The 25,376-nt window shown below is 31.6% G+C and overlaps 1 protein-coding gene across 4 annotated transcripts in view; it reads left to right on the top strand.

Annotated features, from left to right (window-relative positions):
• The window catches only part of T3dh (Type III alcohol dehydrogenase), a 53,130-nt gene that overhangs the window by 22,922 nt on the left and 4,832 nt on the right, over positions 1-25,376 (top strand). For all 4 annotated transcript variants that reach the window (XM_075381160.1, XM_075381163.1, XM_075381141.1 and 1 more), the window contains 3 exons: positions 741-899; positions 7,393-7,544; positions 22,466-22,587. In XM_075381160.1, the coding sequence (XP_075237275.1) occupies positions 741-899; positions 7,393-7,544; positions 22,466-22,587 (433 nt within the window). The remainder of the gene's footprint in view (positions 1-740; positions 900-7,392; positions 7,545-22,465; positions 22,588-25,376) is intronic.

The following is a 25,376-nucleotide window of genomic DNA, read 5'->3' on the forward strand; positions in this document are numbered from 1 at the left end:
GATGTTTCACCAAATCTGATGTGGACACCAAATGACTTCCTTGTATTTCTATTAAATTACATATACACATTTTTAAAAGTACATAAGTACATATGATTTTATTTCAGTAATAATTTCTGATTTTTTTCATATTTTCTTTTTTATTGCTATTACTGAATTATTATTTATTGTAAATTTTTTTTACAATCTGAGTTTAATAATTATTAATAAATCAGTATATTTAAATTAAAAAAACAATCAGAAATTAAGTCTGATTCGAACAGATTTGCCTTCCCCTTGTAAGATCCAAATATTTCATTAATTAAAATTTCTTTTGGCTATAACTCTGGAACTAATGAAAATATGTATCACATATATTGAAAAGCTCTCAATGAGGGCTTATTACTGCAGTTAAGAAAAAGTCCGAAATCTACATTTTCTGGATTTTGTGCTTTTTTGGACACTTTTGGACCAGTCGATTACAATCAAAAGGGGAGTTGCACAACTAGATCTTACAACAGTCCTAAATCCAAAATTTCAACAACCTATGGCTAATCATTTTTGAGTTATGCAAGTTTCATACGTATGTATGTACAGACGTCATGTTAAGCTAGTCAAAATGAATTCAGAGATGGTCAAAATGGATATTTCCATTGAAATCTGAAAACCAAAATTTTTTGTAATCACATACTTCCTTTACTTGGTTCACAGAAGTAAAAATTATTATTTTTTTAATAAATAGTACTTTGTTAATATTTTAGGGCTGTTTATCAACCAGATGATTTTGAAGCAAGGTCACATATGCATTTAGCTTCTACAATGGCTGGTGTTGGCTTTGGAAATGCTGGTGTACATTTATGCCATGGTTTATCATATCCAATATCAGGCAACGTCAAGAAGTTCCAACCAAGTGGTTACAGGTATAACAAAAATATTATGTAAAATACTGTGTTAATCTTCATTACAGTTTTTCTTTAGTATGGTCAAATCTTATATTAAATTTCAATAATTTATTACAGAGGGATTAAAATCTATCAGGATATAGTTTAATTTTAAATCAGGAGACTATCTTTAAGTAAAAATTTATATTTTTTTTAAATTTCATACTGCATAATTTTATTTTGACTTTATTATAGTGAATAATTGTTATACTATAGTATATTTTCATTATGAAACATTCTTTGCACCTTTCAATAATTTTCTATTAATTTCATCGAATGGAAGAGAGATTTTTCTATTTGTAACATACTGCTCTACCATAAGTAACATTTTCACCTATGTTTTATGTTTATTTCTATTATCGATGCTCAAGATGAAACCGCACTTGAGTTTTATTCATTCATTTTATCTGATAATAATAATTTCTGCATAAATTATAAGTGTGTAATTAAAAATTAATATATACATATAAAAGTCAATGTCTGCTACAGACTAAAAAACTACTAGACCAATTTACACACAGTGTTTTGCAAAATGATCTGCATTGTCCGGAGAAAGTTTAAAGCTATTGAAATCCTCGATCTGACCAGTAGAAAGAAAGTTAAATGTGTTTTGAACAAACTACTTTGTTTAGAGATTAATTAGAATTAAATTCGTTGTTGTTTTGTAGGATTTATTTACATTCTGACTTTTATAAAGTGAAAAGTTAAAGTTTGTGAAGTTCCGTGATGTTCAGTTTTTTAATGTTTTATTAAACTTTCAGTTGTGTTCATTTAATCTATATATATATTTATACATATTCAAGTCTAGCAATAGCAAACCATTGCTGGGTCAACTAGTTTGTATTAAAAAAGAAAATTGAGCTTTAAAGATAGTTAAATAATTATTTTTAAAATAATATTATTCTGGATCATATTCAATTATTCCCACCATCTAATAAATTAAACATAAGTAATAAACAGTTATGATCTGTAAAGAACACATCCCAACCTATTCAAAAGAAAGGATAGAATAATTTTATAATAATTATACACACTTTCTATCTATCTCTCCGTTATTATGAATATTTTATTAACAAATTCAGTTCACACAAAACTAAATTGTTTTAATTTATATGTATGTAATAACTGAAACAGCAAAATGTCACATTAGAAAGATGAATACTTTGAGATCATTTTCTGAGTTCTTAGTGTTCATTTTAGAACACATTTTTCATTGATCATAATCAATGAATTTTTATTCTTTTTGAGTATTGTAAAACTTTAATTATATGTAATTTTCCTAAATGTTTTCTATATTGCCATAAATAATTTATTTGTAAACATATTTTACTACAGTAATTAAAATAATTGTCATGTAAAATAATAAATTTATAAATTTTTTATAAATAAATTGTAGTGAAAATTTAGTTTTTTTCATGTAGGATTTTCTAACTCTTTTAAAAGTATTATATTTTTTTAATTTTTGGGAATTAAAAACTGGAGGGAGAGAAGTGCTTCTTAATGAGTTAAATTCAATTGGATTGATTTTTAACATTTTCTTTCCATTAGTATTGATCTGCATTTATAGGTAATGAATTTAACCAGCAACGAAGAGGTAAAAATATTGAAATAATTTAACATGAACTCTGAATCATTTGAAGTGTTGGTGTTACTAATAAAATTCCAACTCATTTGTAAAGAAAAGATAAAAGGATTTAATATTCCACCTATTAAAAATGTTTTATGATAATTTTATTCAATTTGTTTGTGTAAGTTTGTCCATAGTTTCTTTTTGTGATGAGAAGAGTGATGCTCCCAAGTTTTTCAAACTTGTTGAAGATTTGTTTACTGTTAGTCATGATTGTAAGTTAGCATATATTACGTGATGCAATTAGAAAATAAGGCCTGATCGATAACAAAATGAGAACAGTTGAAAAAATGAAAAATTTATTAATGGTTTCAAATACTTACATATTTCCCCCTTTATTTATCTACATAATCACCGTTTCTTCCAAAACTTTTGATATCATAAACAAGCTTCTTCAAACTCACTGCATAAAATTCTGCTGCCTGAGATTGTAGCCACTTTTGCCCAGAGATTTTCAAGTATTCACTTTCCTTGAATCATTGAGATGCAAGCATTTTTTGAGGTATAGGAAGAGATGGTAGTTAATGGGCACAAGATCAGGATTGTAACAGGGATGATCAAAAATTTCCCATCTGAATTTTTGAATTGTGTTTGTTTTGCATGTCTGGGACGTGCATTATTGTGAAGAAAAATAATTCCTGACTTCAGCATTCTCCATCGTTGTTTTTGAATGGCATGATATAGTTAGAAAATATTTCACAATAGACTTGGGATGTGATGGATGTTCCAGGTTCCATGAGATCAATCAAAAGCACACCTTTTTGGTCACAGAATACAGTTGCAATGATTTTCTTTTGGACTATATTAATTTTTTTGGTTTAGGTGCTATGAACACTGCATGGATTGTTGTTTTGTCTCAGCACTGATGTACAAAATCGATGTTTTGTCACCATTAACAATATGGGGGAAAAAATTGTTTCCTTCGTGGTTATAGCAGTCAAGAAAAGCAGATATCATTCTGTGATCTTTGTGAGCACTTGTCAACATTTTCAGCACCAGTTGTGCACACAATTTATGATAGCCTAGATTGTCAGTCACAGTTCTCAACAAAGTTGTCTTTGAAACTTCTGGAAATTCTAGAGAAAGATTGCTAATCGTAAAGACAGTTTTCTCTCTTTTTTGCATTCATATGTTCAATGAAATGATCAGTTCAGACACTAGGCCTGCCAGTTCTCTGTTCATCATGAAAATTTGAACAGCCTTCCTTAAACTCATGTCACTATTGCCTCATTTTTCCTTCACTCATAAACATATGGGCAAATTGTGTTATACAGACGGTTGGCCCATATTTTTCTCAAAATTCATCCCTTACTTTTGATTCACACCTCATATTACATGAGATTATCTTAGCAAAGATTTAAGTATACATACACACATTTATATATATATATATATATATATATATATATAGATTAGTGTGTAATCTCATTCATGGATTACATGCCCAATTTATAATATTTTTAAAGGTAAATGATTTAACTTGTTTCAAAATTTCTAGTATGGTTTTTGTTGGAAGATATTTAATGTTTTTAATTTCATCTATGTATAGTGTATTATTTATGAGAACAGAAAGCCTTCTGAACTATGATACCAGATGGTCACTACATCATTTGAGTTTAATCTGAATATCATTTACTTAGGAAACGATTCATTCTTTGTAAATCCAATAGAACAAATTAGTAAATGTCATCACCCTTTCCAGTAGGAGTATACATGCTACCATCATTTTTTGGATCTCTCTCAAATATACTTTTTAATATTTTGTCAACATGCAGTGAATGCCATTTCTTGCCTTCCATACTTTGTGGATTCTTCTTAAAGACATCTTACTTGCTACTACTTTTGTTTTTTGAGGAGAGATTTTCTTGTCATTCATCTTTTTGTAAGTATATCGACAGCTTTTAAAATTCTACATATAGACCTAGCGTGTGATTAATAAAGAACTTCATAACTTAAAAAGCATATAAAATTCTTATTAAGATAACTTACAGATTCAGTTGAGATCTCATTTCGTAGAAGAACACATCGTTTGTCACCCAATATTCATTTTGGTTCAATATGGCTTCCAATTTTAATGCGACATACATCCCACCTAAGTCAATTTTATTCCAGACTGCAGCCAGCAAGTCAGACATTACCTCTACAGCTTCGGTATTAACCCAAAGTCTTAGCTCAACCACATCAACAGTCAAAGGTGGTACATAAACTCTTTAATGAAACCCCAAAAGAAAAAATCTAACTGGATGAAATTTGGGAAGCAAGGTAGCCTTGCAACTGGAACTTCACATCCAATCCATCAATCTGGGAATCGAGTACCAAGAAAATCCCAGACTTCTAGGCAGTTGTACCCATCTTGCTGATAGTAATGGCGTCCGTCTTGGTCGTTATTGTCTTACTGAGAAATTACAAAATTTTGAAGCATGTCCAGATAAGTGTTACATTTAAGTAACACTTAAATAACACTTAATGATTCCTAGTAGGAGAATGGTTCGTACAGTCTTGTTTGTTCAGAGTACAAAAAACATTGACCTTAGAACTGTCATGAATGTGCTGCAAGGTTTCATAGGGCTTTCACTACCCCACATTCGGTAGTTATGAGTGTTCACCTTGCCACTGATGTGAAACATTAACTCATCACTAATAATTACACTGCCTAAAAATGTATCATTGTCTTGCAGTTCTATCCATAATTTCCACACAAAACTGCAGCCAATCAACTTTGTCATCATCTGTAATGTGTTGAACCATGGTTAATTTGTATCGCTTCAAGTGCAATTGCAATATGCGCCAAACAGTTGTTAACAGAATGCCAGTCTCACGTGATGCAGGTTGAGTTGATTTCTTCAGAGTACATGCAAAGCTTTTTTAGAGTTGTTCCACAGCAGCTTCAGGGAGACATGGGTGTCCTGGTGAGTTTGTATGTTTAACAGAACAATCTGTCTCAATGAATGTTTGGTGCCAAGAGTAAACTATGTCTATTAGGAGGCTCCCTATTGTACTCTCCGCGAATTACACTGAACTACAGTTTCTGACTGGAAGTCATGAAACCGAAACACACAGCAAGCACGTTCCACGCTAGTAAATGTATCCATTTTATGGATACTGGTGACAGCACTGTAGGCTGAATTCGGTACTCATGAACTATGTGATCAGAACTTGATGTGTTTTGCTATGAAATGAGACCTCAACCGAATCTGTAAGTTTTTAAATAAATTTTTATATACTTTTAAAGTTGTGTAGTCTGTTTTGAATCACCCCGTATATTTTTTCCACATTTGTATTTTACATTCCTTATATATGTATATATAAATATATATATATTTTTTTTTGGTTCTGCAGTTATAACTGCCATAATTTTATTTATGGAGATTATCTTTTTCATCATAAAATTTAAATTTTGTTACTTAACAACAGTTTTATTAATCTTCTACTTGATTTTTTCTTTCTTTGTTAAGGATTGAAACAAAGGTTGTGAACTACTTTCAGATATAGAAAGTTTTTTTTATTACTTACACTAAATATTAAGCAAGCTTATATAGTTAGTTAAAATATATACTCATACATTTCTTGCAATATTAGAAATGACTTTCTTCTAAATGATCAAGAGTTTTTTTAACAAACTAAAAATAAGTTAAAAATTAAATCCTTATAACTGTTTTTCCTGTGAAAAAGTGAAAAACTTTGTCCACAAATGCCAGAGTTGATATTTATTTTATTTATTATTAATCTCCTTATATTTTTGCAATATTGGTCTCATGATAACAAGGAAGAACTTTAGATATATTACTCATCAAAGTTCAAAATGCATAAACACATTAGGTGGATAATAGTTCTACATGAATATCTGAAGTAGTATTGACACTGCAAATAGTTCAGTGGAGAGGATAGTTTACTGCAACAAGTTGTGAAGGATCAAGAAGTAAGTTCCTGGTCTAGCAATCTGTACCCCCTAGTCAAATGAGTTTTCTAAACCTTAGATGAGTAATAATATTTACACAAATCTCTATTATACATGTCACGTTAATTACAGTTATGTCCAATTTTGGAATATACGTCATGTAATCACAGTTAAAAATTGATTTTCACATATTGTAGTACATGTATAACTTGTATTTTATACAGTAATACATGAAAGATTTACCTTTGAGGAAGACCTTCATTAACATGAATTGCTTATTTTCAAATTCACTTTTAAGATATTTGTTAATAACTTTACTATAAAACCACAATGAACTGTTAATATTTTATGATCCCTACGATCTGAGTTCTGTGAATCTGTAATCCAAAATAGTTTTCTGAAGAAAGCATGTTATTAAAAAAACCTGAGTGCAAGTAGTTTGATTGTAAATAAACTCTCACGTTAAATATTAATGAAGTGGCAATTCTGATTTTAAATTAACTTTAATTGCAAAAAATAAATGTACAATTTTTTTATATTTACATGTTCTTTCCTTGAAAATTAGTATTTCAAAAAATATATATTTAAAGTTAACAATTTTTTCAGTTAAAAGAAATTGCCAATAATACTAGCTTAATACAAGATTTTATTATTTTTCAATTTTATGACAGCATTTATTCTATGATCTTCAAGCCATAGTGTCATTTAAATCTGATAATTGTGTCATGATTTACTCAGATGTACAAAATTATTTTACGAGTATATTTCTAGACTAACAGCTTATGGAACTGTGATTATTTTGAGATAATATTAATATATTAAGTAAAAATAAAAGTAAATTTTAAATACATTAAGTTTGTATCTGCAATTTATTTTGGCCTGTCTATTTTTTTTCAAAGCTTTTTAAATAAAATCTTGATTTTTTCTGATCTAATTTACGTTTTCAGTGAGGATCATGCTATAATTCCTCATGGTTTATCTGTAGTTATGTCTGCTCCTGCTGTGTTTGGATTTACTGGTCCTGCCTGTCCTGATCGCCATTTAGAGGCTGCAGAAATTCTTGGTATGGATGTGAGAAAAGCTAAAAAAGAAGATGCAGGTTAGTTTTAAATTTTGATATTTTATCTATATTATTACTTTATGGAATATATTTATATATTTGGCTTCCAAAGGAATGAAGAGATATAATAACTTTATCTGACCAGTGATCTATTTGCCAATGATCAGATAACTTTTACGGTCAGTTAAATCTTAATAATTTTAATGTATTTTTGCCAATAGCTATATTGGCAAGTGAAAAAGTTAAATATGTTTATTGCAATATTGCATCATAAAATTTTGTGCTGGTTGTTTCTTTTAAATAATGACCAGATCATACTTTTACTAAATTTTTTGCAATGACAGTTTTTGTAACATTTAAATATTCTATTCTGGGTTTTACATGTACATACTTTTTTTATAAGGATGGAGAATGTTTTGTTAAATTGTAATCCAAACCAATAAAGCATCCTATAAAACTAATGATTTTAAAGGCATATTTTTCTGTTCATTGGGTACATGTTTAAATGAATAATGATGTTAATGTAGTAATTATTTATGCAAAGTAATCTACCAATTCAGTTTGGGTGAAGCCAGATTATTTATTTGTCCTCTGGGTGTTGAGAACTGATTCGGATTCTCTATAAAAAATTAGGGCAAACATCTTTCAGGAAATTTTGATTGAAACATCAGGGGAGGTCAAAGTTTAAAAATGGCATATTTAATGCCGAAAATACATATAAGAATATATATTTTTGTAAAGGGGCTGAAGTTCTGTCAATTCATGCAAATTGAGAAAGAAAGAGCTGAGTGAGAGAGGTAGAACGAGATAAAAATACACCTGTGTGCATTGGTACATTATTCCATTGTCCATCCACCTGTTTATTTAGTGTATGGCTTTTCCGTACGATTCCACTTATCGGTATATTGCCAACTATAGCATTTAAATCACGTATAATAATTTAACTTCCCTTAGAATTTTATTTACCCATCACTTTCTAAATTTTTTTTGTACAAGGGCTATTCACAAAATAACTTCTGATTTGTTATTAAAAAAATACCAATTTATAAAAAAAAATTTATTATATAAGTCTTTTAACTACTTTTCTACATAACTGCCATCCAGATTAAAGCACTTGTCATATCTGTAAACAGTTTTCTAAAGACCTTCATCATAAAACTCTGCTGCCTGTAAATTAAGTCAGGTGGCAACCCATTTTTGAACTCCTCATCATTTCCAAAACGTTGCTTGACCACTTTATTACAGGCAATGAGACATGGGTTAAATTTGTTAACATGGAAATAAATGCTCAATCAAGGCACACTAGTTCTCCTTGAAAATCCATAAAGGCCTGTCAAACTCTTTCTTCAAAAAAGCTGATGGCACCGGATTTTTGGGATCATGAAGGTCTGATCTTGCTTGATTTTATGGAAAGAGGCACGACAATTAATGCTGAAACTTACTGTGAGATGTTGAAGAGATTAGAAGAGCCATACAAAATAAACGACACGGCATGCTGAGTTCAGGCATAGTTTTTCTTCATAACAATGCTCATCCACGTGTGGCAGTACACACTCAATGCCAAATTGACAATTTCAAATGGGAGTTGTTAACCACCCTCCATACAGCCCTGATTTAGCTCCCAGTAATCATCACCTTTTTCCAAAAATGAAGAAGTGGTTAGTGAGGCAGCATTTTGAAAATGACAAGGAACTGAAAAATGGTGTTACTACCAGGCTTAATTCACAGGTGATAGAGTTTTATGACAAGGGAATTCAAAAACTTATTTACAGATATGACAAGTGCCTTTAATTTGGATGGCAGTTATGTAGAAAAGTAGCTAAAAGATGTAGCTGTAAGATGTACATAATGAATTGTTTTTTTGTAATAATGAATTGGAAGTTACTTTCCAAATAGCCTTTGTAAAACCTCATAGACTTTTCTTCTCTTCCTTCTTTCGGAGCATATACTGCTACCACTATAATATGCCCTCAACTGTATCTAAAGGTGCAGATTAATATACATTTGCTCACAAATTCATAATTTATGATTCGAGTCAACCAGAGGATCTGCTACCCACAACTGCCTGGGCCCTTGATGCCTCAGTACTGCAGTACTGTAATCGCTTATTACCTTGCTCCCTGTTAATCTCATTTTTGTTTCAGAGATGGCAGCAAAATCTATTTTCTTCTCTTTTAAAACTTCTAAAATTTCACTTTCTTTATTTGTCATGGATTGAACGTTCCACATAGCCTCTTTTAAATATTTTGCTATTCCAAAATCGTTTTTCTTTTTGTTCTTTTCCAAATTAGTTAACCTGTTAGTTGACCTGTTGATTAGGAACCTGTTGTTCTGAGACTCAGTGATGTTTGCCAGTAAATAAAAGTTCCCATACAGTATGAATGCTGTGCATGGTAAGTTTGGTGGTAGTGCTGCTATCTTACTGCTTCCAAACTTGCTGGATGTTTTTCAGGGTGAACTCCCTTAAGTTCTTCTGCCCTCTTTGAGGCTGGGAAATCTTCCTCTTCCACCATCAAGATCATTGAACAGTTCTCGCCTAATAAACCCTAGGCAGGGCTCTGTAACTGGGTGTTACCATCCAGAGCTAGATGGATTGAGGTTTCTTTTCAAAATTAATACTTCTACCCCACCACACTTTCCCATCCTCTTGACTGAGGGGACCAGCTTGCAGCGGTCTTTCATATCAAAATTAGCACAAAATCCAACTGTATTGTGGAGAAAGGAAGTTCACTTGAATGAAGCCTGTTGATGATCAGGTGTGGGATGTCAGAGCGTACTGGAAGTTCTGGACTTTGGCAAATTTTGTGGAATTGTAGTAATCTATTTTTCTTTTATAGAAATTATTTCCCTTTTCTTACTGTATTTGTAGTATAGTTAAAAAAATAATAAAACCTTTACTTTTTTCCATACGCTCCTTCAACATATTTTACTCAAATTAATGATGTAATCAGCATATTATTCATTTATGCAGGATGTATAAATGAATAAAATTGCGTACAAAAATTAATTTCATTAAATTTATTTTAGTGTATTGTAGAATTGAGGGCTTTGAGATTAAAACTGTATTTAATGAATTTCAGGAATTATTATTTATGTTAACTTTTTGCTGTAGGAACAGTAAATTTTAATTAATACAGAAAGTGGATCATGGCCAAACACTTTGCATCCATTACAGGATAAAACAGTGGAAGCTGACTGGTCGTTTAGATTAGTAACACTTTTAATGATAGCATAATTTATTTAAATATTATCACAAATCCATTTAATTTTTGATAATGTAAATAACAACTATCTTCATCAAAGTTGCCACTACCATCCAATCTGACCCTTCATGAAGTTCATTTAGCATTTTTTTGCAACTTTGAATCACTTAATTCCATCCAATTCCAATTTTACAACTGCAATTTATATTCATTACTTAATACAATAGATAATGTGAACAACATACAGCAGAGATAAAAGTCACATGCAGGCAAAAACAAAAGGGTAGAAACCCTTCTGTTCTGTTTTTTATAAACAAAGTAATCATAACATAGCTGTACACTCAATGCTTATTTTTAATAGAAAACTTATAAAAACTATACCTATCAGAGTGCAATTGAAACAAATTATAATAATGTCAATAAACAAAGTTTTAATGAATTTCTACCCCTTATAAAAAATCTCTACTACATCAGATACATTTAATGAACTAAATGGATGGCAATCTCATGTCTATTACAAAGGGATATGCATCTATAATGACTAAATCCATTTATGTGAATTAAGTTAACCTGTAATAGTATCATACAGTTTAAATAGCTTAAGACCTACTAGCACTTTGCTATGTTGTTATATGTACTGGGATATTAAATTTAGATTCACAGTAAAAAATAAATTGATTGAACTTTTTGATGAAAAATTTTTTTTTTGTTGAAAAATGCTTTGGCATTATCAGTGCCCAAATGTAATGTATTTTTTTTTTTTTTTTAAACTAAATGTTAAAAATTAATTAAAAGCAAAAGTATCTTTAAAAACAATTAAAATGAAAAAACCTGTAATGTATGCCATGATTGTAATATCACGCTATGTATATCATTAAGACAACAAAATTACCATCTGCTGTTCAGCAAATGGCATAAATAGCTGAAACATAGTAATTCAAGTATTTGAACGCAAACAAATGGTCCTAAGCAACCGTAAAACACAGATAGCAACATTTCATTATCCCCTAAAATAGTTTGTATGTTAGACCCTAGATTAAACTTGCGACGCAATGCCGAAAAACAGATACAATCCACAAGAATGTGGTACACTTAGTTGGCAGTCACAGCAAGCACAAAGGGGTGCATCCATTTGCATCATCAGACATCCATGAGTAAGCCTAGTGTGCCTTATTCGTAAATGGCAGATAACAACTTCCTCTTGATGGTTATTCCTGCATGACGAAACAGTTATTTTTGATGCACAAGATAAAATATGTTAAATTTTTATAAATAAATAATTCAGATTAATTTTTTGATTAAATGATCCAGTTTTTGAATGCATGGAAAAATGCTCCTTCATTTTTTTTATTTAGTTTCTTCATTGGTAATATTATTATTGAGAATATAATCATTTAGTTTGATAAGAAATCCCGTTAACATGTGGTCAAATATACTTATGCTTTTATGCCAAATTTAGTGATTTAACTCATTCACATCTGTAATATTTTAACCATTAAAATGTGAAATCACTGAGACAACATTACCAAATTCCAACCTGTGGCATTACATAACTCTAATGTTGACGAAGGCACTAATATTGAGTTAAGATAAATATTTAAAAACCACTATCAATATTAATGAATGAACGTAACTCACCTTTACTTGTACTGAGAGGTTCCATTAGAGTCTTACACGTCTTCAATTATATATGGGTTTTATTAAACATACTTGACGATCTTATTTATGATGTTAATGGCAAAAAAACTTTGTCTTTCTAGAAAAAACATAATTGGATCATCCCTATTAGGCTTAAGACTGATATTTTAGATTGTTCTCTGTTTTAAAAATTTTGTATAGTATTATGAATTCCTATCAAAATTTTAATCTACAGAATGGCGCACAAAGTGAGCCAAAATTTTGGTTTTATTAAAAAATATTTATTTGAATCGCAATACAGAAAAGTAAAATACAACGTATTTACTATATACCTGGAAATTATGTTCTGCTTATCACGTGTTCAATATGACTACAATCACATCTAGCAACTTCAACATGAACATGTTGTTTTACAAAACGATTAGGAAATCGGTTTGAAATGACATTTGCGTTAAAAGTTTCATGCAGAAAATCTAAAACAATTTTTTTGTTTTGTGCAGTCTGGCTCCATCCTGGATGAACCACTTGTTTTCTAAACAAAACTGTTTTGCAAGAAGCTGGAGAACAGAAATATTATGCAGCTTAAAATGCAGCAAAATTAGATAACTTTCACTGTCCATAAAAGAATGGCCCTATTTCCCCATGACTTGAGATAGTACCTATACTGTAATTCTTGAAGCGTGATGCACCTTTTCATGAAGCACCATGTGGATTTTCAGAAGCTCAAAAACACACACTTTGTTTATTAACAACCTCGTCAAGGAAAAAATGTGCCTCATCTGAAAACCAAGCATTTTTCAACAATACATCTTGGTACACAGCCTGTTCAGCAAATGCCATTTTTTTATGTGTGTTGTCAACCATTAATTTAGACAAATGGTTATTTTTTACGGATGCAGATGCAAATCAGTTTTTAAAATTCGCTACACAGATCACCTAGAAATCCCAAGTTATGCTATTGCTTTTCTTGTTGATTTTCCCGGGCTCCTCAGCAAAGCTGCTCTGACAGCTTTGACATTCTGTGGAGAACGAACGTTGGCGGCCATTCACGCTTACTCTGAAATACTGAGCCATCACTATTAAATTTTTTGTAAAGTCTTCGTACTGTTTTAAATAAGGGCAACCACAAGGTGAAGAGGGGAATGAAACCGTCGTTGTGAAAGCACCACACTTTTTGCATCATTTAAAAAGAACATTCTTTACGTGCTGTTTAACTCTCATTCTTCCTTTGTCAGCCACCTTGGAACAATACATAAACACTCAGAAAGAGAAGAAACTAAAATTCATGAACTGATCCCATAGGGGAAGACACCTTCCATATGGCAGTTTCAGTCACCATGCACCCTCTCCATACTTAGCCTTTTATGGGCTTTACTGGAGGTCATCTTCAGAACCCCAGAAAAAGGCATCTCTCAGCCTTGGTCTTGCCTCAGTCAGGATGCCAGGATGCAAATACCACATGGGATATTACCATCAGTGTACTACCATGAAATGAACTCATTAAAACAAAACACATATATGTTGAGTCTTTCACAAGACTGAGTGACATGAAGGAACTGAAATTAAAAATGCAACTACCTACCCGATAGGTTAGAAGTTGAGTTCAACATGCAACCATAACATAATACAAAAAAAAATAAAAATGAACTCAAAAATAAAACTAAATAAATAAAACACTACAAAAACATCAAATCTCATAACACCAGAACAACAAAACCACGACTCAGGAAAGACCAGGTGGAACCCTAAATTCCCTCGGCAATCCATTCTCTTGCCAGGTACCCGATGAAATTTTCAACAATTACCCATTCAGCCCAGTTTTTCCAATTCTCATGGAGTTCTAATGTCGACCCGATAATGTCGAGCTGACAAATAATCTTTATGTGCAAAAGTTCGTATTTTGCGCATTCAAAATTACATGGTATGCATCATCTAATTGTTCAGAATCTGCACTCACATCTGAATCCACCAGGCCAAATCACTGGAGTCTGTCTCGCAAGGCACCATGACCAGAAAGAAATTGCATCACATATTTGTTAGGGTGGACCCAAGGGGCAGCCCCCTTAAACTAACAATGTTTGGGTAGAGATCATGCGTGTAATGCCCACCCACTGCCCCATCCCATCCTGTCTGCCATAAAACATTTCCATGCCGCTCTATCTCACAAATTTTTTGTGAAGTCAATTCACCTGACTTCTTAGCAACATAATGCTGCTGCTTTTTTGATGTAATTAAATTATCGGTTTCATGCCTGCAATCATTAAGACTGCCTCCTGTGAAATAGTACGGTAACTCCTGTTACCATTAATAATTTAAGGTATTGGGCTCTCTTAATAATATATCCTGATAGCTTTGAAATTTTAGCCTATCTGCCCAAAGAGGCGCTGCATATAGCATAATTGCCTCACATGTGTCCTTATACAGGATACTCGTAGTCTTGATATTAAGACCCCAATCAGGACTGACCACTCATCGAATACCAAAGAAGGCACAACAGGCCTTCTCTGTGATGTAATTAAGGTGCTTCTTGAACTGCAATTTCTTATCAAGAAACACCTCGAGGTACTTTTGAACTTGAACATATTTAATACGTAGGCCTGACATCGAAACACAAACCTGATGCCTCACTGCCAAATGGCCTTTAAAATGCATCATCATGGTCTTCTCTGGGCTGAACTTCATCTTATGTTGATGACCCAACAACTCAAATATCCTGCATGCTTGGGTGGCTTGGAACCACCCTCCACGAGCTTCCTTCAACCAGCAGGACCCCACCATTGGCATAAGCCATGATGAGACACCCACTGGGCAATCTCAGCCACGGAAAGGAATCAAAACTCCACCACCCACAACAATGGATCCAACACGCTGCCCTGAGGACAACCCTTGAACAGCGTCTTGCCTACCTAAAGTCCGCCCTTATGGAGCAGCACATCCTGATGCCTGAAGTAACTTTGCATTATTCGCAGTTCACTATCAGTGCATTGTCTCTTTTGTGATTGATGAATGACAGAAGGCCACCACAGGTTATTAAACGCACCAGAAATTCCCTGGGAAAATTCCCAGGACATATTCCTCCTCACTAGTTCTTAACATACTCATCATGTGGAGTATGGCGTTCTCGGTACCCTTTCCTGGACAAAACCTGTACTGATTTTCCATCAGTAAGCTTTGAGAGATCAGTACGCAGATACAGAACCTTTTTGAAGAACTTACCAATAACCGGCAGCAATGTCAAGGGTCTGTATGACAAAGTAACAATGGGATCCCTGTAACCTCCTTTAAACAACAATTTAATAATACCCTTCTTCAACATACCGGGAAGTATCCAGCAAACAGTAATTTGTTAAACACGCGTGTGATTGTTTTCACACTAACCCCAGCCGAGCGAACAAGGAGCTCTGTGGTTATTCCATCAAGGCCTGGGGCCTTGCTCCTACCTAAACTGCAGATAACTTGACACCCTTCAGCATTGGTAATCTCCAAAGGATACTGCACCCCATGAAACTGACCAACCTCATGTTGCACCCGCAGATGGTGCAATATATGTTGCATGGTATATAAATATGGTGCAACCCGCAGATGGTGAAGCTGGTTTCTCCAGCTTCACTGTCGTCAGGCAGTAAATCATCAAGTAATTTGCGTAATATCTCAGACATGTCTGAAATTACGTCAAACTGGGTTGAGAGGGCAGACAGAAGAACGTCCTTAGATCGTACAATACCCTACAGACGATTTTCCAGGGATCCTTGTTCCCCTGCTCACACACAAAGGAATTTAGTCTACAATTCTAATTGCAGAATTGTAGACTAAATACAACAATGTCATAGGCAATGCTGTATTAAGTGGCTGGCCACAAACGTGTTTAAAGAATTTTAATGTTTTTTTAAAGTTAAAAATTTTGAATTATTTGACTACATATATTATGTCATGTATTTAATAATATTAGATTTAGTGTTTCATTAATGTTTTAATGTGTAATTAATTTTTAATTTTAATCAATTGATGATGAGGAAATTCCTCGAAAGCACTTTTGATATATTGAAAAGAAAAATAATAAGATAAGGTAAGAGCTCTTATTGATTCTGTACTTTGGTGGATTGTGCTGAATTTTGTTTATGTTTTTGGAATATATCATTTATTTTATTTTATTAGATCAACCAAAGTACAGAATGAATAAAGTAGGATGACTTACCTTATTCCACTATATATGCAGGAGCGTTTTCACAATTTATTCACATCATCAGCTGCCTAACATATTCATATATTTATCTCAAATTATGTTACAAACTTCATAAAATATAATAATTTACCATGCATTTATTTATTTTATTAAAAATTTAAAACCTTTAATCTCTTTATTTTAAGAATTAAAATTTTTATTCAGTTACATTAATAGTGAAAACAAAATTAAAATTTTTGCCCTGAGGTAGATAATCCCCACGTCCGGAACACATCTATGTTCCACGTCCAGGGCGGCAACAGCTGTACCTTTGTACATCACATATAGCTGGCTAACGGGGTTCCGAGTAAATTCCTCGGTTATGCTTTGTTAGGTTTGACCTGGTTCCAACTTCAGGTCACTAAACGGACTGGATTTTTGGCTACCTGCAGGAAATGGAATAACAAACGATTTTGGAAATGGATTTATACCACTCTTAGAGCTGGCGATGTGGCGGCCAGGGTCAATGTTATTGCAGGTGTAACGGAGACCCTTCCGTTGTCCACATGCCCCCTGCGATGGCAAGCATGTAGCAATGGTGCCCATGTATGTCGGTGCATGGGAGCTCTGAAAGCTTCGGTGAGTAGGAGCCTGGAGTCAGTGCAGAGACTGCGCATCCGCTCTCTGCCAGGACATATGCCGGTTCCACCGGAGTACCGGATCGGACCTCCAAGGTTAGTAGCCCTGGAGTGGGGGTGTACCCCGGCAGCTAGCCTTGCTACAGAAGGGATCAATGTTCATGAATTTTCCTGAACCAACTAACGTGGCAGAGGGTGCACGTAAACACCCTCGTTTAGAAACCGCCGATTCGCCACAAGCGAAGAGGAAAAAAAGTAAGGAGATTGATAAGATTAGAAAAGATGCTGATAAAATCAGTAAAGATTCGAGAAAAGCTTTGTTTGGAAATAATGTTCCCAAACCAAGATTTTTTACCATTCTCATTACAAAAGAGAATGGTAACTTCCAAAAGGTAAATCCATTCTTAATTGCTAGAGAGATTACAAATTGTGCTGGTGGTCCTGTCAAGGAAATCCGTAAGACGTTTAACGGATTACATGTCGAAACTATAAACGACATGCAAAGCCAGAAAGTCCAGGCGTTGAAGAAGATCGGTGAATTTGCGGTTACTGTCCAACCGCATAGTACACTTAATTCATCTAGAGGAGTTGTTGTTTGCCGTGATCTTCTTAACTGTACTGAAGAAGAAATAGTGCAGGAAATGTCTAGTGAGGGAGTGACACATTGTCGCAGACTTTCTATGAGACGAAATGATGAGATTCTTCCTTCGGCCTCTCATGTTTTGACATTCAATAGGCCAAGTCTTCCTGAAAAGGTACGAGCTGGCATCCATCGGCTTGATGTACGGGCATTTATTCCGCAGACGATGAGATGTTTTAGATGTCAACGTTTCGGACACACTGCAGCTAGATGTGAAGCGCAGGAAATTTGTATATGCGCAATGAAGATACATGAGGGTGATCCATGTAAAGACCCTCCAGTCTGCATTAATTGTAAAGGGCACCATAACTGTCGATCCAGGAACTGCCCAGTGTACAAATCAGAAACAGCCATTCAGGAGGTTAAAACGCTTCAAAAAGTCAGCTACCCTGAAGCGAAGAAGATTGTAAACCTACGTACACCTAGACCATCGACTACATACGCAGAAGCAGCTGCTGCTCCCCCCACACCTAAAATCAACGTGGAGCAGTTGCTTAATACGATGGCACCAAGTCTGTTTATGATAGAAAGAATCATTGATTCCAAGATCGAGTCGACTCATCAGATACAACAAAGTAAACATGAGAAGGCTCATTCCCGGACTGACGTCGCCGACAGAAGACCCGTACCAGCGCAGTTTAAAAAACCGGCAAAATCTTCGATTATAACTCCAGCAATAGACGTAATGAAGAAAAATCTTGATTTATCCGACAAAGATCTAAAAATCACCCCGACGACGAGTCATATAGCTAAGGATACTGTGACAAGAGTACAGGAAAAATCTGCGTCAACCAAAATGGAGGTGCAAGTAACTATCGAAAAAGCACCAGACACAGACGATATTAAAACCGTACCTGCAGAGGCCCCAAAAGCTCAGAGAACAACTGTGGCGAGAGCATCTGTATCAGCCGGCCCAAGCACAGCCTTAGACATTGAATCAAGTTCATCAGCCGCCGAAAGTGCATCGGTTGCAAGTTTAGACTCAATTGCAACGATGCTCACAGCACCATTGAAGCTTTCATCACCTGATGTAAGCCGGCGAACGTCATTGGCGTCAGAAAGAGAAGACGATGCCATGTCCGAAGCCTCAGACACTCTGTCATCGGAAGTTGAGGCCGTTCGCAGAATGGAAAAACGTAAGAAAGGATGGCCGAAAGGAAAGCCTAGGCGGTAATTTGTTGGATTTTAAATTAGAAGATTGAAATTTTGATCACTTATTTTCTTCATGGAAATATGAATTAAAGAACCTTTTTTTTTATTTTTTTTTTGAAGTGGGATGGGGCTAATGACCAAAGTAGTCGATGCCCCTAAAAACCTCAAAAAAAAAAAAAAAAAAAAAAAAATTAAAAATATGATAATTTAATTAAAATAAACATTAAAAATTAAATTGTAAAAAACAATTTTTTTTTACTTATATAAAAAAATGTATTTTTACTTAAGTAAATTACTAATAAGTAATTAGTAATAATTTACTAATAATTAGTAATTTATTATAAGTAATAAGTGTTTTATTTTATTTTATTTTAAGTATTTTATTTGTATTACTTATTATAAGTAATAAGTAATTTATTACTAATAATTAGTAATAATTTACTAATGAGTAATTAGTAATTTACATAAGTAAATTACATTATTTTATGCCTTGACATCAAGGCATAAAATCAAATTAAAATTAAAAATCTAAAATTATGATTAAAAATTAAAATAAAATAAAAATAATTTTAAGTAAAGCAATTATGTATGTTGTCCATTTAACTGAACTTACTTTACTATACTTATTGAAATTTTAATTATTGATATTTGTTTATAAAATATATTCTACTAAAGAATTATCATAACCATTATAAATGGCAATTTGTTTTATAATACCTATTTCTTTGTTTAATTTATTTTTACTTTCATTAGACTTTGTATAATTAATTGTTCTATTTACCATGATTGTGTAAGTACAACTTTGTGTGACCATGGGTGATTTGAAGATCTATGTGTAGTGGTTTTGTTATAAGTGGGTTTCCTATATATTAAAGTTATACATTGATTATTTTTATTTTTAATTTCAATATTAAAATCTAAATAATTAATTTTTTTATTATTATAAATTTCAGTCCACTATAGTAGGAATTTAATTTGTTCAAAATGATTAAATGCTCGTTACATATAACTGGGTTATACAATACAAAAATATCGTCAACATATCTAGTCCATAATAAAATATGTGTATGAGTTTTAAAATGGTGCGGTATTTTATTATTAATAAAATAAAGAAGTTTTACGTAATGATATTAGTAATAAAATGTATGATATAAAGCGAGGAAATATAGATTAAAAACTTTTTATTAATTATAATAAAAAAGTAATTTACAACCTGAAAAATAAATTAAATAATAATAATAATATTATTTTGAAATCATTTAAAACTAATATGCCAGTCCTCATGTATTCTGATAAATATAAAAGTTTGATAAAACAATATATAATGGAGAATGATTTCAAAGGAATAAAGGACCATACTAAAAAATTTCTAAGAATTATTGAAAGTTTAATAATAAAATACCACAACATTTACAATTATAAAAAAAATGTTGCCTATCATACTAGGTAGTACCCTTATGCACCAAGTGCACCTATATTAACTGAACTACCAAAAATACACTTACCGGGTAACTTGTGCAGCCTAAAGGCTGCAAAAAATTAACTTCAATTAACCTCAAAATAATTAACTTCAAAATTCCTTACATTGTCTCTAAAATAATTGATAAATACCTAGAAACAAAATAAATTTAGGTTATAAATATAATATAAAAAATGGATAAAAACTAGAAAAAAAATTAAAAGACTTAAAAATTAATGATGAACTAGGATGGTTAGCTATGATATTTGTAATATGTATCGTAGTATAACCATAGAAAAAACTATTAATATAATAAAAAATAAATTAATACAAAATTTCCCTTATGCATTGAAAATATTGTTTTTATCATAAGAAATATATGCAAACAGAATTATTTTAAATTTGATGACAAATATTACACCCAGGAAAACACTCTACCAATGGGTTTTCCTTTGTCATCCTTTTTATCTGAGGTTTATTTACAGGAGCTTGAAAGTAAAGTTGTGTATGGGATAACTCGTACGGATGATTATGGACTAGATATGTTGATGATATTTTTGTAGTCTATAATCCAGTTACATGTAATGAGCATTTAATCATTTTGAACAAATTAAATTTCTACTATAGTGGATTGAAATTGATAATAATAAAAAAAATAATTATTTAGATGTTAATATTGAAATTAAAAATAAAAAAATTAATAATAAATTAATCAATGTATAACTTCAGTATATAGGAAACCCACATCTAACAAAACCACTACACACAGATCTTCAAATCACCCATGGTCACACAAAATTAGTACTTATACAAACATGGTAAATAGAACAATTAATTATACAAAGTATCATGAAAATTAAAATAAATTAAAAAAATAAATAGGTATTATAAAACAAATTGCCATATATAATGATTATGATAATTCTTTAGTAAATAATATATATTATAAACAAATGTCAAAAATTAAAAATAATACACATTTAATAACATTAAACAGGACACAAAGAGCTGACAATGTATATTTAAAATATGTATATACTGATAAAATAGTTCAACATATTACAAAGGTTTATGAAAATAAATTTAAACCCACGTATCAGACAAATAACCTCATAATAAAACACCTAATAAGTAATAAACATAATGATTCATCTGATTTATATAATTTGAGTGGTATTTATAAAATTGAATGTAATGATTGTGACCATACCTATATAGGAAAAACTACTAGATCTTTTAAGGCTAGATTCTTAGAACATTTTAGAAGTTATAAAAAAGGTTAACTGGATTTCTCTAATGTATCTGATTAAAAACATACAGTATCTGATATTAGGACAAATTTAAAAATACTGGAAATTAAAAAATATAATATGAATACAAATAGTAAGGGATTAGACATTTTAGAAAGATACTAAATATGTAAACATAACAATAACTTTAGTCAACATTCAGGCATAATATGAGGATGACAGTATTCTGAAAAATGCATAGATGGCACCACCATCTATCTATTTTGATTAATATATTTCAATTAGTATAGTAAAGTAAATTCAGTTAAATGGACAACATGTATAAATGCTTTACTTAAAATTATTTTTATTTGATTTTAATTTTAGATTTTTAGTTTTAATTTGATTTTATGCCTTGATGTCTATTTTTACAACTGTAAAAAAAAAAAATTTTTACAATTTAATTTTAATTAAATTTTTAAATTTTGTTTTCATTTTTAACTGAATACAAATTTAAATTCTTAAAATAAAGAGATTAAAGGTTTTAAATTTTAAACAAAATAAAAAATTAATGATAACTTAAGTACTATATTTTATGAAGTTTTTAATGTAATTTGAGATGAATATGTAATACAGCTGATGATGCGAGTAAATTGCAAAAGCGCTCCTGCATATGTAGGAGAATAAGGTAAGTCATCCTACTTTAAGTATTCTGTACTTTGGTTGATCTAATAAAATAAAATAAATATATTTATATTTAGTACAGTGAAGTATGATTCTTACAGGAATTGATTTAAAAAAAAATAAATGTATATATTTTTTCCTTACTTTTGTTACAGGAGTAATTCTGGCAGATACAGTTAGAGAGTATATGCATGTTATGAAAATTGAGAATGGTCTTTCTGCCTTAGGATATAGTAAAGAAGATATTCCAGATTTAGTTAAAGGAACTTTACCACAGGTTAGTGTAACTCCAGTAGTACTATTTTATTTAATAATGAACCACTTAAAAAGTCTAAAGTTGTTTAATAAATTAATTAAATGTAATTTGTCTTTAAAGAGAATAATTATAAAATTTTCACAAAATATAATACGTTATGATGGATTTTCTCCAAATAATCTGTTTTTGTTTGTTTACTATTATTAGGCAACTTATTTCTTATTGTAATGTCTTCAAGTCCATATAAAATTACATTTAATAGAGATTCAATATTACTATTTAAAAAATATAATTTAAAAATCAAAAATATCAATTGAATTAAATTTTTTAAATTTATTAGATACTTGCTGTATTATCATTCATTGTGTACCATTGTATTCAGCATATCATAATGTGGTATTACATAATTATATTATATTATATTCAACATATCTTTTATAAATCTTACTTTTACTTTTTGAATTCTGTAATCTGCTGTATGATTATTTCTTATTACAAACTATCGTAGTTGTTATATGATTATTTATCTTTATGTTTTGTAGGAAAATTTCTGAATAAATTTTATTTATAAATCTTTTGGTTACATATAGTATGTAATATTAAAAAAAAAATTTACATATAAAATTAAAATTTGTTAGACATTTAGTCACCCTAATTAGTACTTATTGCAGTCACTGAAATTTAATTTTGATGTTATCAAGTTAGTGTGTCGTGTGATCTTATGCATTTTGTTTGTGGGGTTAAAAGTAATGGAATCTTGTTTTTTTTTTTTAAATGGTATTATTTATTTTCTATATTTGGTGTTTATGTAGGGTTTTGTTATGTAAATTTTATATATGTGAATATGTATACAGGTGATTTCAAATTGTAAGGGAATCTCTCAGGAGGTAATTCTATAGCCGAAAGTAAGAAAAATGTTCATATAAACATAGGTCAGAAAACTATTCATTAGAGAGTTTTGGCATGCAAAACATTTAGCTCAGATTTCTGCTCCCTCTATGAAACTATATCATAATAAAATTCTTGGGGTACAATAAAATTGGTGCTTCCTTATGGTTTTTGATCTAATAAATTGATTAAAAGTGGTCCCAGATCTCTATCTCATTTAGGTTTAAAAAATAAGCAATATAAAATATGAAAAAGTTTTGTCAAAAAATACAATTTTTTTGGTTTGAAATAAAATAACTTTGTTAATTTATCAATAAATGAATAAAAATTTTAGTTAACTAGAGAATTTAAATCTGAGAAAATTGATGTAAATAACGTCTTAAAATTAAATAAAAATTTGAGAAGTTCAACTTTAATTAGAGACAAAATGCACAAACTAGATCAGAAAAGTGATACAATTTTAAACAGAATAATGTTCATCATTGTTTGAACAAGATAATGTAAATAAAAACAAATAGAAAACTTATCAACAACAGAAAAGATGAATAAAAAATAGATTTAAAAAAATACATACTTTTTTTTCTAAAAATTATTAATACCAAAATGGTTACTTGATAAAGCTGCAATCATTCTTCAGAGCAGTTGCTCAGTGTGGCTGCCATTCTGCTCAATGCATGTTAACATTGTTGTTAATTTATGGTAAAGTAAATAAAAATAAATTGGCTGATGTGCATGAATACCGGGGAAATTATTCAGATCCTTCACAAAATTTTCTCAGTTTCTTATAAATAAATGCATAGTAGCAGCTTTTGGCTCACCAAAATCCATAAAAAATTTAGAAGTGGTGCATTTCTGATTGAGGTTAATAATAATGTACAAAGTTAGAAGCTCCTAGCTCTTAGATATATGAAAAAAGATGAAGTGATAGTGAAGCCCCACAGTACACTGAATTCCAGCAACGAAGTGATCTTCTCCAATGACTTGGCTGATATTGATTTATCAGAAATATCTGAAGAACTATCACTGCAGTCTGTTTCATGTGTGCAGAGGATCATGAGAAAGGAGAATGGTATCGATGTGCCATCATTCTCATTTGTCATAACCATCTCGACTCCAACTGTTCCCGAGCAAATAAGAATTGGCTACCTATCTGTCCATGTGCGACTGTAATACCAAACCCAAGACTGCTCTCAGTCCCAGGGTTTCAGCCACAACAAAGATAATTCCAGTAAGAAACAGGTTTGTGTGTGTTGTGGCTGTATGGGGCATGATTATAGCACATGCATTGACGTAGAAGACGGTGTTAACTGTAAAGGTCCACACTCAACTAGGTCTCAGGATTGCCCCCTCTATAAGGAAGAAAAGACTATATTAGAAATCTGTACAGCATAGAAAGTGTCTTGCATGAGGCTCATCAGGAATATAAAAGATCCCTCAACATGAGGAATCCAGTACAACCAGGTGTTAGTAGTTTTATACAAGCTCTCTTTAACAAATTACAAAAAGAGAATGATTGCACATCATGCAAAAAATTAACAAAAATGGTACAGGCCTTGTCAGACAAAGTAGAATCACTCACATCTGCTATTACAAGCAACAATCTTCCTTGTACTTCTGCTAGAAAGTCCAAATGTGGCTTACTGAAAACCAGTTCAAACAATCCACCACCAAATAACGTTCCCACTGCATCAACAATGCAATGCACTGCATCTACAATACCAAGATCCCTATGAAGGGATCTACTAAAACCTCATCGCCTGATATGATGTCTCTGGCCTCCCAGACTTCTAAGTCCCCACCGCCATCTAGAAGACACTTGGAGGATATAGAGGCTGATGTAGTGTCCAAAAAAGTTAATCACTTTGAAACTTATCACTAGTAAAAAGAAAAACCAGATAGTGTTTGATATGTATCCTGCATGC

Source organism: Lycorma delicatula, chromosome 1 (assembly GCF_047948215.1).
Source record: "Lycorma delicatula isolate Av1 chromosome 1, ASM4794821v1, whole genome shotgun sequence".
Lineage (NCBI taxonomy): Eukaryota > Metazoa > Arthropoda > Insecta > Hemiptera > Fulgoridae > Lycorma > Lycorma delicatula.